Source organism: Taudactylus pleione, unplaced genomic scaffold (genome assembly GCF_031769625.1).
Source record: "Taudactylus pleione unplaced genomic scaffold, aTauple2 ptg001704l, whole genome shotgun sequence".
NCBI classification, from domain to species: domain Eukaryota; kingdom Metazoa; phylum Chordata; class Amphibia; order Anura; family Myobatrachidae; genus Taudactylus; species Taudactylus pleione.
Window position 1 is genome coordinate 551,388 of NW_028286101.1, and position 15,757 is coordinate 567,144.

General features: G+C 48.0%; 1 protein-coding gene across 1 annotated transcript in view; it reads right to left on the reverse strand.

Moving 5' to 3' along the window:
- Nucleotides 1-12,015: 12,015 nt before the first annotated feature.
- NFAM1 (NFAT activating protein with ITAM motif 1) overlaps nucleotides 12,016-15,757 on the reverse strand; it is a gene marked incomplete at its 5' end in the record, with an annotated part of 32,678 nt that continues 28,936 nt past the window's right edge. The window contains one exon of the mRNA XM_088464588.1: nucleotides 12,016-12,197. Within this exon, the coding sequence (XP_088320714.1) occupies nucleotides 12,144-12,197 (54 nt within the window). The remainder of the gene's footprint in view (nucleotides 12,198-15,757) is intronic.

Genomic DNA, 15,757 nt, shown 5'->3' on the forward strand with positions numbered 1-15,757 from the left:
TCAGAGCTGCCAGAGACCTACATACAGACCATAATCAGAGCTGCCAGAGACCTACATACAGACCAGCATCAGAGCTGCTACAGCCCTACATACAGAACAGCATCATAGCTGCTAGAGCCCTACATACAGACCTGCATCAGAGCTGCTAGAGCCCTCCATACAGACCAGCATCAGAGCTGCCACAGCCCTACATACAGACCAGCGTCAGAGCTGCCGGAACCCTACATACAGACCAGCGTCAGAGCTGCCGGAGCCACGTCAGAGCTGCCGGAGCCCTACATACAGAGCAGCGTCAGAGCTGCTGGAGCCTTACATACAGACCAGCGTCAGAGCTGCCAGAGCTCTACATACAGACCAGTGTCAGAGCTGCCAGAGACCTACATACAGACCAGCTTCAGAGATGCCAGTGCCCTACATACAGACCAGCGTCAAACCTGCCAGTGCCCTACATACAGACCATAATCAGAGCTGCCAGAGACCTACATACAGACCTCCGTCAGAGCTGCCAGAGCCCTACATACAGACCAGCGTCAGAGCTGCCAGAGCCCTACATACAGACCAGCGTCAGAGCTGCCAGAGACCTACATAGAGACCAGCGTCAGAGCTGCTAGTGCCCTACATACAGACGAGCGTCAGAGCTGCTAGAGCCCTACATACAGACCAGCGTCAGAGCTGCTAGAGCCCTACATACAGACCGGCATCAGAGCTGCTACAGCCCTACATACAGTCCGGCATCAGAGCTGCCAGAGACCTACATAGAGACCAGCGTCAGAGCTGCTGGAGCCTTACATACAGACCAGCGTCAGAGCTGCCAGAGCTCTACATACAGACCAGTGTCAGAGCTGCCAGAGACCTACATACAGACCAGCGTCAGAGCTGCTAGAGCCCTACATACAGACCAGCGTCAGAGCTGCTATTGCCCTACATACTGACCAGCGTCAGAGCTGCTAGAACCCTACATACAGACCAGCGTCAGAGCTGCTAGAGCCCTACATACAGACCAGCGTCAGAGCTGCTAGAGCCCTACATACAGACCAGCATCAGAGCTGCTACAGCACTACATACAGACCAGCGTCAGAGCTGCCAGTACCCTACATACAGAGCAGCGTCAGAGCTGCCAGAACCCTACATACAGAGCAGCATCAGATCTGCTAGAGCCGTACATACAGACCAGCATCAGAGCTGCTACAGCCCTACATACAGACCAGCGTCAGAGCTGCTAGAGCCCTACATACAGACCAGCGTCAGAGCTGCTAGAGCCCTACATAGAGACCAGCGTCAGAGCTGCTAGAGCCCTACATACAGACCAGCGTCAGAGCTGCTACAGCCCTACATACAGACCAGCGTCAGAGCTGCTAGAGCCCTACATACAGACCAGCGTCAGAGCTGCTACAGCCCTACATACAGACCAGCGTCAGAGCTGCCAGAACCCTACATACAGCCCAGCGTCAGAGCTGCCAGAACCCTACATACAGACCAGCGTCAGAGCTGCCAGAACCCTACATACAGACCAGCGTCAGAGCTGCCAGAACCCTACATACAGACCAGCGTCAGAGCTGCTAGAGCCCTACATACAGACCAGTGTCAGAGCTGCTAGAGCCCTACATACAGACCAGCGTCAGAGCTGCTACAGCCCTACATACAGACCAGCGTCAGAGCTGCTAGAGCCCTACATACAGACCAGCGTCAGAGCTGCAAGAGCCCTACATACAGACCAGCGTCAGAGCTGCTAGAGCCCTACATACAGTCCAGAGTCAGAGCTGCTAGTGCCCTACATACAGACCAGCATCAGAGCTGCTAGAGCCCTACATACAGACCAGCATCAGAGCTGCTACAGCCCTACATACAGACCAGCATCAGAGCTGCCAGAACCCTACATACAGACCAGCGTCAGATCTGCTAGAACCCTACATACAGACCAGCGTCAGAGCTGCTAGAACCCTACATACAGACCCGCGTCATAGCTGCTAGAGCCCTGCATACAGACCAGCATCAGAGCTGCTAGAACCCTGCATACAGACCAGCGTCATAGCTGCTAGAACCCTACCTACAGACCAGCATCAGAGCTGCTACAGCCCTACATACATACCAGCATCAGAGCTGCCAGAACCCTACATACAGACCAGTGTCAGAGCTGCTACAGCCCTACATACAGACCAGCATCAGAGCTGCTAGAGCCCTACATACAGTCCAGCATTAGAGCTGCTACAGCCCTACATACAGACCAGCATCAGAGCTGCCAGAGCCCTACTTACAGACCAACATCAGAGCTGCTAGAGCCCTACATACAGACCAGTATCAAAGCTGCTAGAGCCCTACATACAGACCAGCATCAGAGCTGCTAGAGCATACAGACCAGCATCAGAGCTGCTAGAACCCTACATACAGAGCAGCATCAGAGCTGCCAGAACCCTACATACAGACTAGCATCAGAGCTGCTACAGCCCTACATACAGACCAGCATCAGAGCTGCTAGAACCCTACATACAGACCAGCGTCAGAGCTGCTAGAACCCTACATACAGACCAGTGTCAGAGCTGCTAGAACCCTACATACAGACCCGCATCATAGCTGCTAGAGCCCTGCATACAGACCAGCATCAGACCTGCTAGAACCCTACATACAGACCAGCGTCATAGCTGCTAGAACCCTACCTACAGACCAGCATCAGAGCTGCTTCAGCCCTACATACATACCAGCATCAGAGCTGCCAGAACCCTACATACAGACCAGCGTCAGAGCTGCTACAGAGCTGTGCCAGAGCTGTTGGGACTGATTATATTGAAGCAATTGGTTAAAATGATCTATAAGATCCCTATTACCCATTGCTACTGGTCAGTGCAAAGACCCTGAAGGGAGTGGAGTGACTGGTGAGGAGAGGTGGCACCTGATTGGTCAGAATTAGTGAGGGAGTGGAGAGGATTGGGAGGAGGCAGGGAGACAGCAGTCTTCGCTGCTCTTCTCCCCTCAGCAGCCTCAATGTGATGTAGCAGAAGAAATGGAAAGCAAATAGTATGGTGATTAGAGATGAGTGGGTCCGGTGCTCCGAGAACAGGACCCACCCGAACATAGGGGATCCGAGTCCAGCTCGGGTTTCCCACCTAACACGGATTCCAAAATGAAGCAAAATGTCGTCATCCCGCTGTCGGATTCTCATGTTTTCAATTCTATAAAGGTCCCGGCGATCGGCGCTATTTTCACTCTGGCTGTGAAGAGTGTACAGAACAGATGTGCTCTTGTGCACGTGTTCTCAACTTCTCAAGGGTGCAGTGTTGCTGGGGCTGCTGTCACTGCTGCCCTGTCAATCAAGAAGCTGGGGCTGCAATACCAAAAAGGGGTGCTGTGTCGTCCAGGGGTGCTCTTCCCCAGTGTAAAAAAAATTTAAGTTAAATAAAATTCTAATTCCACAAGAAATAACATCTTTTTGTTTTAGATTTTTATTTTTTGCATGTGCTAGCTACGCTATTATTGTTCAGTGACACTGTTGGCTAGACCGCAGTTTATCATCTACATATTGTGACACTGTAAGTCATAGCGCAGTGAGTTATTCTTATTTCTAAAAAATATTGAGACACTGTAAATGGTAGCGCAGTGTATTCATAAAAAATATTGCGCTAATGTAAGTGGAAATGCAGTGTAATATTCAACACGTATTGTCACACTGTAGGTCATTCATACCGGTGTAATATTTAAAATTGGTACAAATTGACTTGTGTGCTGTACCCCAATTCATTCGTGTTTGTTGATATGGAGAACGATCAGTTGAGAGGAGAGCAGGAACCACATACTAGTGCTGGAGCTGCTGCCAGTGCCACCAAACATGATGACACTAGTTCATCTACTTCATCTACTAAAGCCAATGCCCAAGGGCATACAGGGCTTGAGTCAGGGCGTCTAAAATCAAAGAAGCAATCTGTTACATTGGTAAAGAAAAAAACATCAAAGGGACAGTTAGCAGCGGAATTGCATCGTTTCAGCTCCTCCTTCAGTTTTTCAAGTTGCTTTTCCAACAGTCTAATTAAGGGAATTACCTGACTCAAGCTGGCAGTATTTGAACTCACTTCACAGGTGACTATTTTGAAGGGTTTTAACACTTTGCACAACACGGAAAGTATTTGCCACTGAGCTTGAGAAAGATATATTCCCCATCTGCTTCCTATGTCATAGTTCGCTGTGTAGCTTTGGATGGCTTTATGCTGTTCCTCTATTCACTGAAGCATGACGTTCCACCTTGTAACTACCTCTTGCTTGAGCAAGTGGCAGGGAAAATTCAACATTTCTTGCAGGTGCTGCAATCTTCTACATGCACTTGTCGAATGGCGAAAATGTCCAGAAATTCTTCTGGTCACAGAAAGCATCTCCTGCTTGGTGCTGTCATTTAAAAAAATACTTGTACTACCAAGTTGATTGCATGAGAAAAACATAGGACGTGTTAGAATTCACCCAGCTGTCATGCTCTCACAATATTGGTGGCGTTGTCAGAAGTAAAAAATCGTAAGGAGAGTGCAAGCAGGGTAAGCTATTTTGAAATTACTTCCCTGAGTTTTTCTAAAAGGTTGTCAGCAGTATGCATCTTTGTGAAACTGGTGATACACAGGGTAGCCTGCCTCTGAATGAGATGCCATTTCTTAGATGCTGCTGCTGTTGGTGCCACTGAAGATAATACACCCACCCAGTGGGCTGTTACAGTCATGTAATCTCTGTTCCGCTTCTCCACATATCTGTGGTTAAGTGGACAGTGGTTACAGCGGCATTACGAAGGACACTAAGTTCTTTTTAACGCCCCTGTACAAGCTGGGAATTGCTTTTCTAGTGAAGTGGAACCTAGATGGGATTTGGTAGCAGGGACACTAGACCTCACTTAACTGCCTAAAACTCACTGCATTATTGGTGGATATTGGACGCACATCTAATACCAGCATGTAATGGCGTCAGTGATCTGCTGTGCAACTGGGTGACTGCTGTCATTATTGCTCCCCCTTGCAAAGGATTGTAAAACATTAAAAAAATATTTAACTACTATTAGTAGTCTTCCTGGTCACCTTCTGGGATAAAGATCCACTCCCAGCAGCATCAGCAGGCATATCGCTCAAGGATTCTTCTGGGGCAAGGACTGATGAGAATGATTTAAATACTTTTTGTAAATGCCTCCCCTCCTTCCTCATAAATTTGTTTCAGAATCAAAAAATTTTATTAAAATTACTACTAATCAAACCTTCCTTTTCCTGCCTTCAACTACATACATACTCCAATCCCTGAGGCCTCTTGAATAATAAAAGCATTTGTTTCCTGATGTGCCATGTTGGAAGTTGAACTGAGACAGCCACTGACATTTTTTAAATGAGGTTGCTGAGTGCCAAAAATGTCCAGAATTTGTTTATGGCCACAGACAGCATCCCCTATATGCCCCTTTCATTTAAAAAAATAATCTGAATCACCAAGTTGATTGGGTGGACAAAACATGGTAGATTTTAAAATGTACCCAATTTTTCATTGCTCACAACCCCAACCGGTTGCCCCAGGACTCTGGTGAAGTGATAGGATGTTTTAAATAACAGTTCAGGTAACAAAAAAATGCCTGCCTCCTTTGTATGTAGGTGACTCTAAGCGGAATAACTGGATAATGTAGATTGTAGATGGTGTTTGTCATGAGAGAGACCAGAAATATGAGCAACAGCATAGAGCATCTTCCTGCCAGGATGTGTGCAATAAAGTGCAAATACATTGAATACAAAAATGAGTTGTGTATTTTGCACACATTACATACATATTTACATGTTATATATAGTGCATAAAGCAGGCTGAGATAACCTGAGGCACACCACCTGTTGTTGATAAACAACTTCCAGTAGGCCCGGCAAACAGCATGGATGTTGGCAGTTGTAGTTCAGCCAGAGAACTACAGGCTGTTTTCCTCTGATGTGTCTTGGTCCCATTTTCCCTAACAACCTCTCTGAACACAAAGTAAATGTCTGTTTACAGTGTGTACTATTTAGCAGCACCTCCACAAGCAAGGCCACCATATTTCTATTAGATGTATAAATAAAACCTCCTCCAGATCAAAGATGTATTTTAGGAACTGAAGAACTTGATGCTACATTGATCTTCCCTCATAAATTTTCTTAAGAATCAAAACATTAAAATAATAAATAAATTAAAAACTAATCAATCCTTCCGTCCTTTCCCTGTCTACAGTCTATAAACATTTTCCAACTCCCTCGGCCCTCTGACTTAGTTCTTGATTAATAAAAACATTCTTGGTTTATAAATTTCCTATGGGGTTGTATAGCATATTAAACTGCCATCCTGCCTACCACTGCAATGCCAGTTGTGCCATGTTGGAAGCTGAACTGCCACATGTTAGTGCCGCCCACTGCTGTTGCTTAGCTTTGTCAGCCAGCTAGCTTGATGCAACCTTTTGGCCTAAACTGGATTTAATCAATATTGTGAGCTGTGAGGTGGTCAAACTTGACTGGAAATGACTGGAAATAAATGTTATTGAGGTTAATACTGTAGTAGCAAAAACAGGCCCAAATTATGTGATTTCAGCTGTTTTTATGATTTTATGATCCAAAACCAAAACACAGAGTTCGGCGCACATCCCTAATGGTGATGCGATACAGGCATCGAGCAGGTGCACCGCTGGAAGAAGAGACAAGCTTCTCCACGGTAACTAGCTTTATAAATAATAGAATGCAAAACAGGTCCTTTCTCAGCTCCATGAATAGTCCCCATATTAATATGCGAATTATCAGACTTACAGTACAACTGTAATAGACTTTGTTTAGATATTTAGCTTAATTGGAATTATGCCTCCTCTCTTTATCCCCAGTCATTTGAGAAAAGTATGCTAGCCTCTCCCAGTGGCACAGGGCAGGAAGAGCTATTGTTGGAGAGGGGCAAAATACTGGCAAGCCTGAGGAGAGAGGGGGAAATCACTACCCAAGTGTAGGAAAGAGTAACCTGCTAGAGGGGGAGAGTCCCCATGTGTGAGAGGTCACACTCCATCAGAATGTGATACTAAGGAGCAGCAGCGGCTCCTGCCCTCTCCCCTGAGGAGGGGTCTGCTAGTGGCTTGGATCCTGGTGCCTGCTCAGTGAATCTGGCAGGCGTCGGGACCACCACGTGCCAATGAGCGGTGGTGGTGCCATGCATGTGCACGCTTAACACCAGCTTCTCAAGGCTGCATTGCTTATGGCCCCGAGAAGCCCTGTCGAACTGTCCGAAAGTCAGAGCAGCAGCTGGAAGTCGCACTCTGCTGATCGCAGCCCGGACTGGCAGTCCCAGGGGGAGGAGACACCTCCTCCAGGTTGTCTGTCTTCAGCGTGACTGGCAGGTGGTGCTTCCAATAGCAAGCCACCTCCAGTCACAGTGAAGCCAGTGCAGTCCCGCTCACTGAAGTGGCAGATTTTACTTGGGGGGGCTGCAGCCTCGCAGCCCCTAGGTAAGATCCGCCACTTCTAAGGAGTGATAATGGGAAGAAGGCATCCCTGCTGGACTAATGCCAATTACAAGGTCGCCCTTCTGCAAGAGAGTGTCAGAGCTCAAGTGAGGAGCTACCGCTGTAGGAGAGGGGTGGGCTGCATCTGAGAGCAGCAGCATCCCTACCTTGTTAGACACCCGGTGCGGGGAGTAGCGATGGCTGGGTCCGTAGATCGCGCATCTCCACCGCGCAACGTGGAGAAGGGGGCATGGCCTCGCAGTAGGGGCATGGTCTCATGGGAGGGGCATGGCCGCACGGTACGAGACCCATTTTTTGTCACACCAGGGGTGCTGGAGGTGCGGGCTGTCCCTAGGCACCAGCCTGCCTGAAGTGCCGGCACCCTCACTGTGTCAGGAGCCCAGTGCTGCACGTAATTCTACAGTGCATCACCCGGCTCCTGTCACTGAGGGGAAGTCGGCACCTTTGTGTCACCCCCTGCATCTCCTTGTGATGCCACTGCCTGAGAGTACACTGGGGAAGATGTGTGAAGGAGCTGCGAACACTGGAACAATCTTCCAATCTCTGTCACAGCAAGGAGCAGAGGGAATCTCAGGGTTCTGCCAGCTCGCAGCTCTCCCCTCCAAAACTCAATAATGTACAGTAGGTTGGCTTCCTACTCCCCTTCTGCTTCTCCAGTTCCACTTTTTCCTTATGCCATCAGTTGCAGGACTCTGGGGAATTCTGCTCAACTTCGGGAAACGCTCCTTGTCCCTCTGTGCTTTTCCACAATGGCACTTCTCCTGTCTCTCTCAGCTTTGTTTTCATGGGCTTCATTTTGCCCACTCCTCACCGAAGTACTCTGGGGAGTTTTATAGCAGTAGGAAAGCCCTTCCCAAGATGGTGCAGCCCTTAACCCTAGTGACTTCTGTAGGGTGTGATAAGCTCCACCAACAAAATGGCCACCAGATCTGACATCATCATGTCCCTTTATATGCCTCAGAGCCCCCTCACCCTCCTAATGCCAGTCCAGCACAGAGCCCCTAATGAAGATACTAGGGCTAAACTTGTATATGCAACTATATCACTTCTACTCCTCTATAGATATTCAATGCAACCTGTAACTTGCGGTAACAGAGAGAGTCCAGAAAACTAGAGGATGAGTAAGTAGTACCCAAGGTTTTTGGATTGAGTGGTCTGGGCTAGTAATGCTGACACGTGGATGGGCTGGATCAGCAGAGAGGGCTGTCCGATGTTGCACTGACATGACTGGTGGCATGCCGTGGGATTCCTGGACACCACCCATCGGGTATTAGGCAAACTCTGGACACCGGACAGAGCTACAGATTTCTGGACTGTCCAGAGGAATCCCAGATGGTTGGCAACCCTATCTGCTGTGTGCTCACAGCCTAGCTCCAGCTTTCTAACGTGAATCATAATCCTATGTGTGACATATGGCTCAATCTTGACTCACCTGGTAAAATCCCTGTGGCTCATGTGAGACTTCTCCAATGTATGACCCATGGCCTGGTTACGGATACCTCTCTGCATTTATCATTGTGGCAAATCTAGGACCTCTCAGTGTTCGCCCTCTGGCTTGTCCCCGACACTCCTCTGTAGTATCCCTGTGGTATAACTGCAGGGGCGCTGACATCGGCGGCAGGCCCGGGTGGAAGGGGGCATGGCCTAATCATGGAAGGCGTGTCCACGCCCCCTTAGGAACCATTTTATTTTTTTCTTTTTAAATAATTTTTGCAGCACTGCGTGCCGGGGAGGGGGTTGCTGTGAGTCCCTCAGCACGGCGCAAAGCCAGTAGGGGGCTCGAACAGTGCGATTGCTCCCCCCCACAGGTATAGATAGGAGACTGCTACAACTCCTGCTCAGCAACCGTGAGCTGGGCTGCTGTGAGGAAGGGGGGGGCCAGACCTGGGCCCCGACAGGACCCTCCAGTACCCGCTACCCCCCTCTCGGCGCCCCTGCATATCCATGCACAAGACCACAGCTTGCTAACATCTCTCTGACTGCTCATGAACAGTCTATCATTCTAGGAGCCTGAGCAGAGGGCTGCGGGGCTCCATGGCAAAAACCACTGATGCTTAGACTGTGCGCCTCAGATTCGCGTAGCGCTAATACTAACTCATAGAACAAGACCTCCTGCTGGTAAGTGAAAATTGCATTTCTGATGAATATCATCATTATTATCACCATAACTAGTTATTAATGCTCGTACAGTCAGTCCTTCTACTAAACACACACAACGTGACTTGTGACTAAGCTCATGATAAGTGCTCAGGTCTACTGGGGCAAAGTTCAGAATTGTCTGTCTCCTGGCACAGGAAATACTTAATGACTGGATATCACTAAAACTTGGACTGGTAGTGTGCCTTGAGGACTGAGGTTGGGAAACACTGATCTAAGGTGTTGACAGGACAAGAAATATGACAGGACTGTGATACTGCCCTGAATACTGGGTAATGGGGACTGCTTGCAGTGCTTTTCCTGTTAGAATCACTCTATGGGGTAAATTTACTAAGGGTCGAGTTTGTGTGAGTTTGCAAACTCACGTGAGTTTAGGCGTTTTTTTCATCTCGCAAATTTACTAAAGACAAACTCGAGTGAGTTTGAAGTGAGTTCTCTTTTTTCACTGTTAAATTTCATCTGAGTTTGCCAACTCGAAAAAACTCAACATCGGCCAAAATAGGAAGTACTTAAGATGAAAAAGATACAACTTGCAAATTTACTAAGATTCGAGTTTCCAATCTCGTGTAAGATTGTAGCAAACTCACTGTGAAATAGAAGTTTACACTCACCTCCTGAGCTGTGATATTTGTGTATGTTTTTATTTATAACTTGTTTAAGTAGGGTTATTTTTTATTTTTTTAAATGACGTGAGGTCCCCCCCAAAAGACTAACCAGCCCTGGACTTGCCAGCCTGTCCTGGTACCTAAAATTACGAAGAACAAAATGAGTAGGGTTCCACTGTAAAAAAGGTACCAGCACCAGGCTGCAGGGCCAGCCCAGGTTTTAATTATAGGGGTTAAAAATTTGCGTAGGGTTACCCTTAAAATTAAAACCAGCACTGGACCCTTTCTAGCGGGGTGCTGATGCCACAGCCAGGGGAGTACTTTCACCGGGCCCCCCAGCTGCAGCATCAGCCCTGTCCGCTAGTCAGCCCAGGCCAGGGAACCCTGGGGAGTTGGGGACCCCTCCAATAAAGGGGATCCCCTTTCCAGTGCACCCCTGGCCTAGGCTGATAGCCCGGGCGGTGGGTTGATAGTGTAGGTGTAGTGTTAAAAATATAATTAACAACATTGTCTTTACAGTAGAACTGCAGGTCGCAGCAAGCCTCCCCCGCATGCTGGTACTTGGAGAACCACAAGTACCAGCATGCGGGGCATTAAAGGGCCAGTGGTACCTGTAGTTCACCTGTAACGAAATGTGTAAAAAAAAACAAGACACACACACACTGAAAATAAAGGTTTATTGCATACATACATACTCACATACTCTGGTGAGTTTTTCAGAGAGAAAACACTTCAATCTCGAGTAAGTAATCTCATCTACTCTCATCTAAACTCGCAATTTGGAAGAAAAAACTCGATCTGCTTCACCATCGAAAAACTCACTTTCAGCTAAACTCACTTCTTATAAATTTACCCCTTAGAGCGGCATGTTGGATTGGTGGGTAAGTGCACCGTCTATGTCACACAACGGTAACTTGACTGTTAAGCATTCTGTACATATAAAGCTCAGTATTTCATGTTTAGAAATCAGCAAAGATGCAGAACAGCTTTCGATATCACGTGGCCACGATTCCAAAACTGGCCGCCATTTTATTTATAAACCTCATTGCACACGGGACACTCAGAGTTGTTCTTATTTTTCAGTATACAGTGAGTTATAGGGCCTGATACTGGTTCGCAAGCAATGCCGATGTTGACGTAAATTGGCAGTGACTGGGAGTCGGCTGTTCACACACATGGAGGTGTATGGTCTTACAGGTGTGCTATGCGAGAATCGCGAATTGTTGGTAAACTGGTTTTGAACTCCAGCCCTCAATCACTTACATTGGAGGCCGTAAGCTGACGGACAATCTGCACCTAGCCTGGGTCTGGTGCAAGTTTTGATGATGTGCCCGATGGATATGACTAAAGATGTAGAAAGTGGGATGGTTGTGACTGAAGCCACTCAAAGTGGGCGTCCCAAGCATTGCACATCCAGACACACGCATGTACATCAGAGGAAAGGGCTTATACTCGCAGCATAAATTTGCAGATGCATGTAACTTAGGGCCTGATTCAGACCCGCTCGCGAGCGCTCGCAAGCGGGTCGATGGTGGCCCAGTGCACATTCCCATGAGAACACCTACCATCTGGGGCCGGCCCCACTGACATCACAAGTGATGTCAGTGGGAGTACTTTTGGCTCTGTTTGAGTCGAAAGCACTCCAGGGCTTGCGGCAACGAGACCCTACCACAAGGGTCTCGTCGCAAGCCCGATGGTCGCGATGGTCTTGACCATCGCGACCATCTTCCTGGCCGCTCGCTATAGCTGTGGGTGGTCACCCACAGCTATGCGAGCGGCCAGGAGGCCGCTCTAAAAATCAAGAAGGACGGCCCTGATTCAGAGCGAGCGCTCTGTCAGAGCGTCCGGCTCTGAATCAGGGCCTTAGAACCAGGCCTCTAGTGAGCACATACAGATACAGGTGTTTGGGAGTTTATAAGTCAGCGGTTGAAGTTCTCGTACACAGAGTTTTCCTGGGCAACTTTCTGCGGCTTCTGGAACAAAAGCGGAAATTATGTCAAGTCTTTTATATTCAATCAAATACAACTGGCAAAAAGTTTGTATAAAGCGTATTTTGACTCAATCAGGTACAGCTCACAGAAGTTTTGTTACAGCATACTAGAGCCTACAACACCTATAGTAAAGGCAGGTAGCCCTGTTCTAGCATGCCCTACAAGCCTAGGAGTCTAGCAGAGGATTCTGGGGGCATAGCTAAAACTCAGAGAAAAAACATAACAACATACGAAAAACACAGTAATTTAAGAATTGCTGGAAGAGGGCTAAATAAGGTGTATTATTGCAACTTTTTTTATTATAAAAATAATCTGTCTGGCATTACATGAAGAGACAGAAGGATATGAGCAAGCCTACATCCACAGAAGCTCTGTGGTTGGTTCTCCAAGATGTTTGGAACAACCTCCCTGATTGTGTGCAAGTGTACCTAGAAGAATTGACAAACATCACCTGTCACTCTCCCATCTCTATACTGTGACTCCCCAGTCACCAGCTGTCACTCTCCCATCTCAATAGTGTGATTCCTCAGTAATGACTTGTCATTTTACTATCTCTTTAGTGTGATTCCTCTGTCACAGCTGTCACTCTTCCATCTCTTCAGTGTGATTCCTCTGTCACCAGCTGTCACTCTCCCATCTCTATAGTGTGATTCCCCAGTCACTAGATGTGACTCTCCCATCCCTATAGTGCGATTCCCCAATTATCACCTGTCACTCTTTCATCCCTACAGTGCAATTTCCCAATCCTCACCTGTCACTCTCTCATCCCTATAGTGTGATTCCCCAGTCACCACCTGTCACTCTCCCATCTCTATAGTGTGATTCCCAAGTCACCACCTGTCACTCTCCCATCTCTATAGTATGATTCCCCAGTCACCACCTGTCACTCTCCCATCTCTATAGTGTGATTCCTCTGTCACCACCTGTCACTCTCCCATCTCTATAGTGTGATTCCTCAGTCACATCTGTCACTCTCCCATCTCTATAGTGTGATTCCTCAGTCACATCTGTCACTCTCTCATCTGTATAGTATGATTCCTCAGTCACGACCTGTCACTCTTCCATCTCTATAGTGTGATTCCCCAGTCACCAGTTGTCACTCCCTCATCTCTATAGTATGATTCCTCAGGCACCAGTTGTCACTCTCCCATCTCTATAGGGTGATTCCCCAGTCACCAGCTGTCACTCCCTCATCTCTATAGTGTGATTCCTCAGGCACCAGTTGTCACTCTCCCATCTCTATATTGTGATTCCTCAGTCACCACCTGTCACTCTCCCATCTCTATAGTGTGATTACCCAGTCACCAGCTGTCACTCTCCCATCTCTATAGTGTGATTCCGCAGTCACCACCTGTCACCCTCCCATCTCTATATTGTGATTCCTCAGTCACCACCTGTCACTCTCCCATCTCTATAGTGTGATTCCCCAGTCACAAGCTGTCACTCTCCCATCTGTATAGTATGATTCCCCAGTCACGACCTGTCACTCTTCCATCTCTATAGTGTGATTCCCCAGTCACCAGTTGTCACTCCCTCATCTCTATAGTATGATTCCTCAGGCACCAGTTGTCACTCTCCCATCTCTATAGGGTGATTCCCCAGTCACCAGCTGTCACTCCCTAATCTCTATAGTGTGATTCCTCAGGCACCAGTTGTCACTCTCCCATCTCTATAGTGTGATTCCCCAGTCACCAGCTGTCACTCCCTCATCTCTATAGTGTGATTCCCCAGTCACCAGCTGTCACTCTCCCATCTCTATAGTGTGATTCCCCAGTCACCAGTTGTCACTCCCTCATCTCTATAGTGTGATTCCTCAGTCACATCTGTCACTCTCCCATCTCTATATTGTGATTCCTCTGTCACACTTGTCACTCTCTCATCTCTATAGTGTGATTCCCCAGTCACCAGCTGTCACTTTCCCATCTCTATATTGTGATTCCCCAGTCATGACCTGTCACTTTCCCATCTCTATAGTGTTATTACCCAGTCACCAGCTGTCACTCTCCCATCTCTATAGTGTGATTCCCCAGTCACCACCTGTCACCCTCCCATCTCTATATTGTGATTCCTCAGTCACCACCTGTCACTCTCCCATCTCTATAGTGTGATTCCCCAGTCACAAGCTGTCACTCTCCCATCTGTATAGTATGATTCCTCAGTCACGACCTGTCACTCTTCCATCTCTATAGTGTGATTCCCCAGTCCCCAGTTGTCACTCCCTCATCTCTATAGTATGATTCCTCAGGCACCAGTTGTCACTCTCCCATCTCTATAGGGTGATTCCCCAGTCACCAGCTGTCACTCCCTCATCTCTATAGTGTGATTCCTCAGGCACCAGCTGTCACTCCCTCATCTCTATAGTGTGATTCCCCAGTCACCAGCTGTCCCTCCTCATCTCTATAGTGTATTTCCTCTGTCACTCTCCCATCTCCATAGTGTGATTCCCCAGTCACCAGCTGTCACTCTCCCATCTCTATAGTGTGATTCCCCAGTTACAAGCTGTCACTCCCTCATCTCTATAGTGTGATTCCCCAGTCACCAGCTGTCACTCCCTCATCTCTATAGTGTGATTCCCCAGTCACCAGCTGTCACTCTCCCATCTCTATAGTGTGATTCCCCAGTCACCAGTTGTCACTCCCTCATCTCTATAGTATGATTCCTCAGGCACCAGTTGTCACTCTCCCATCTCTATAGGGTGATTCCCCAGTCACCAGCTGTCACTCCCTCATCTCTATAGTGTGATTCCTCAGGCACCAGTTGTCACTCTCCCATCTCTATAGTGTGATTCCCCAGTCACCAGCTGTCACTCCCTCATCTCTATAGTGTGATTCCCTAGTCACCAGCTGTCACTCCCTCATCTCTATAGTGTGATTCCCCAGTCACCAGCTGTCCCTCCTCATCTCTATAGTGTATTTCTTCTGTCACTCTCCCATCTCCATAGTGTGATTCCCCAGTCACCAGCTGTCACTCTCCCATCTCTATAGTGTGATTCCCCAGTTACAAGCTGTCACTCTCCCATCTGTATAGTATGATTCCTCAGTCACGACCTGTCACTCTTCCATCTCTATAGTGTGATTCCCCAGTCACCAGTTGTCACTCTCTCATCTCTATAGTATGATTCCTCAGGCACCAGTTGTCACTCTCCCATCTCTATAGGGTGATTCCCCAGTCACCAGCTGTCACTCCCTCATCTCTATAGTGTGATTCCTCAGGCACCAGTTGTCACTCTCCCATCTCTATAGTGTGATTCCCCAGTCACCAGCTGTCACTCCCTCATCTCTATAGTGTGATTCCCCAGTCACCAGCTGTCACTCTCCCATCTCTATAGTGTGATTCCCCAGTCACCAGTTGTCACTCCCTCATCGCTATAGTATGATTCCTCAGGCACCAGTTGTCACTCTCCCATCTCTATAGGGTGATTCCCCAGTCACCAGCTGTCACTCCCTCATCTCTATAGTGTGATTCACCAGTCACAAGCTGTCACTCCCTCATCTCTATAGTGTATTTCCTCTGTCACTCTCCCATCTCTATAGTGATTCCCC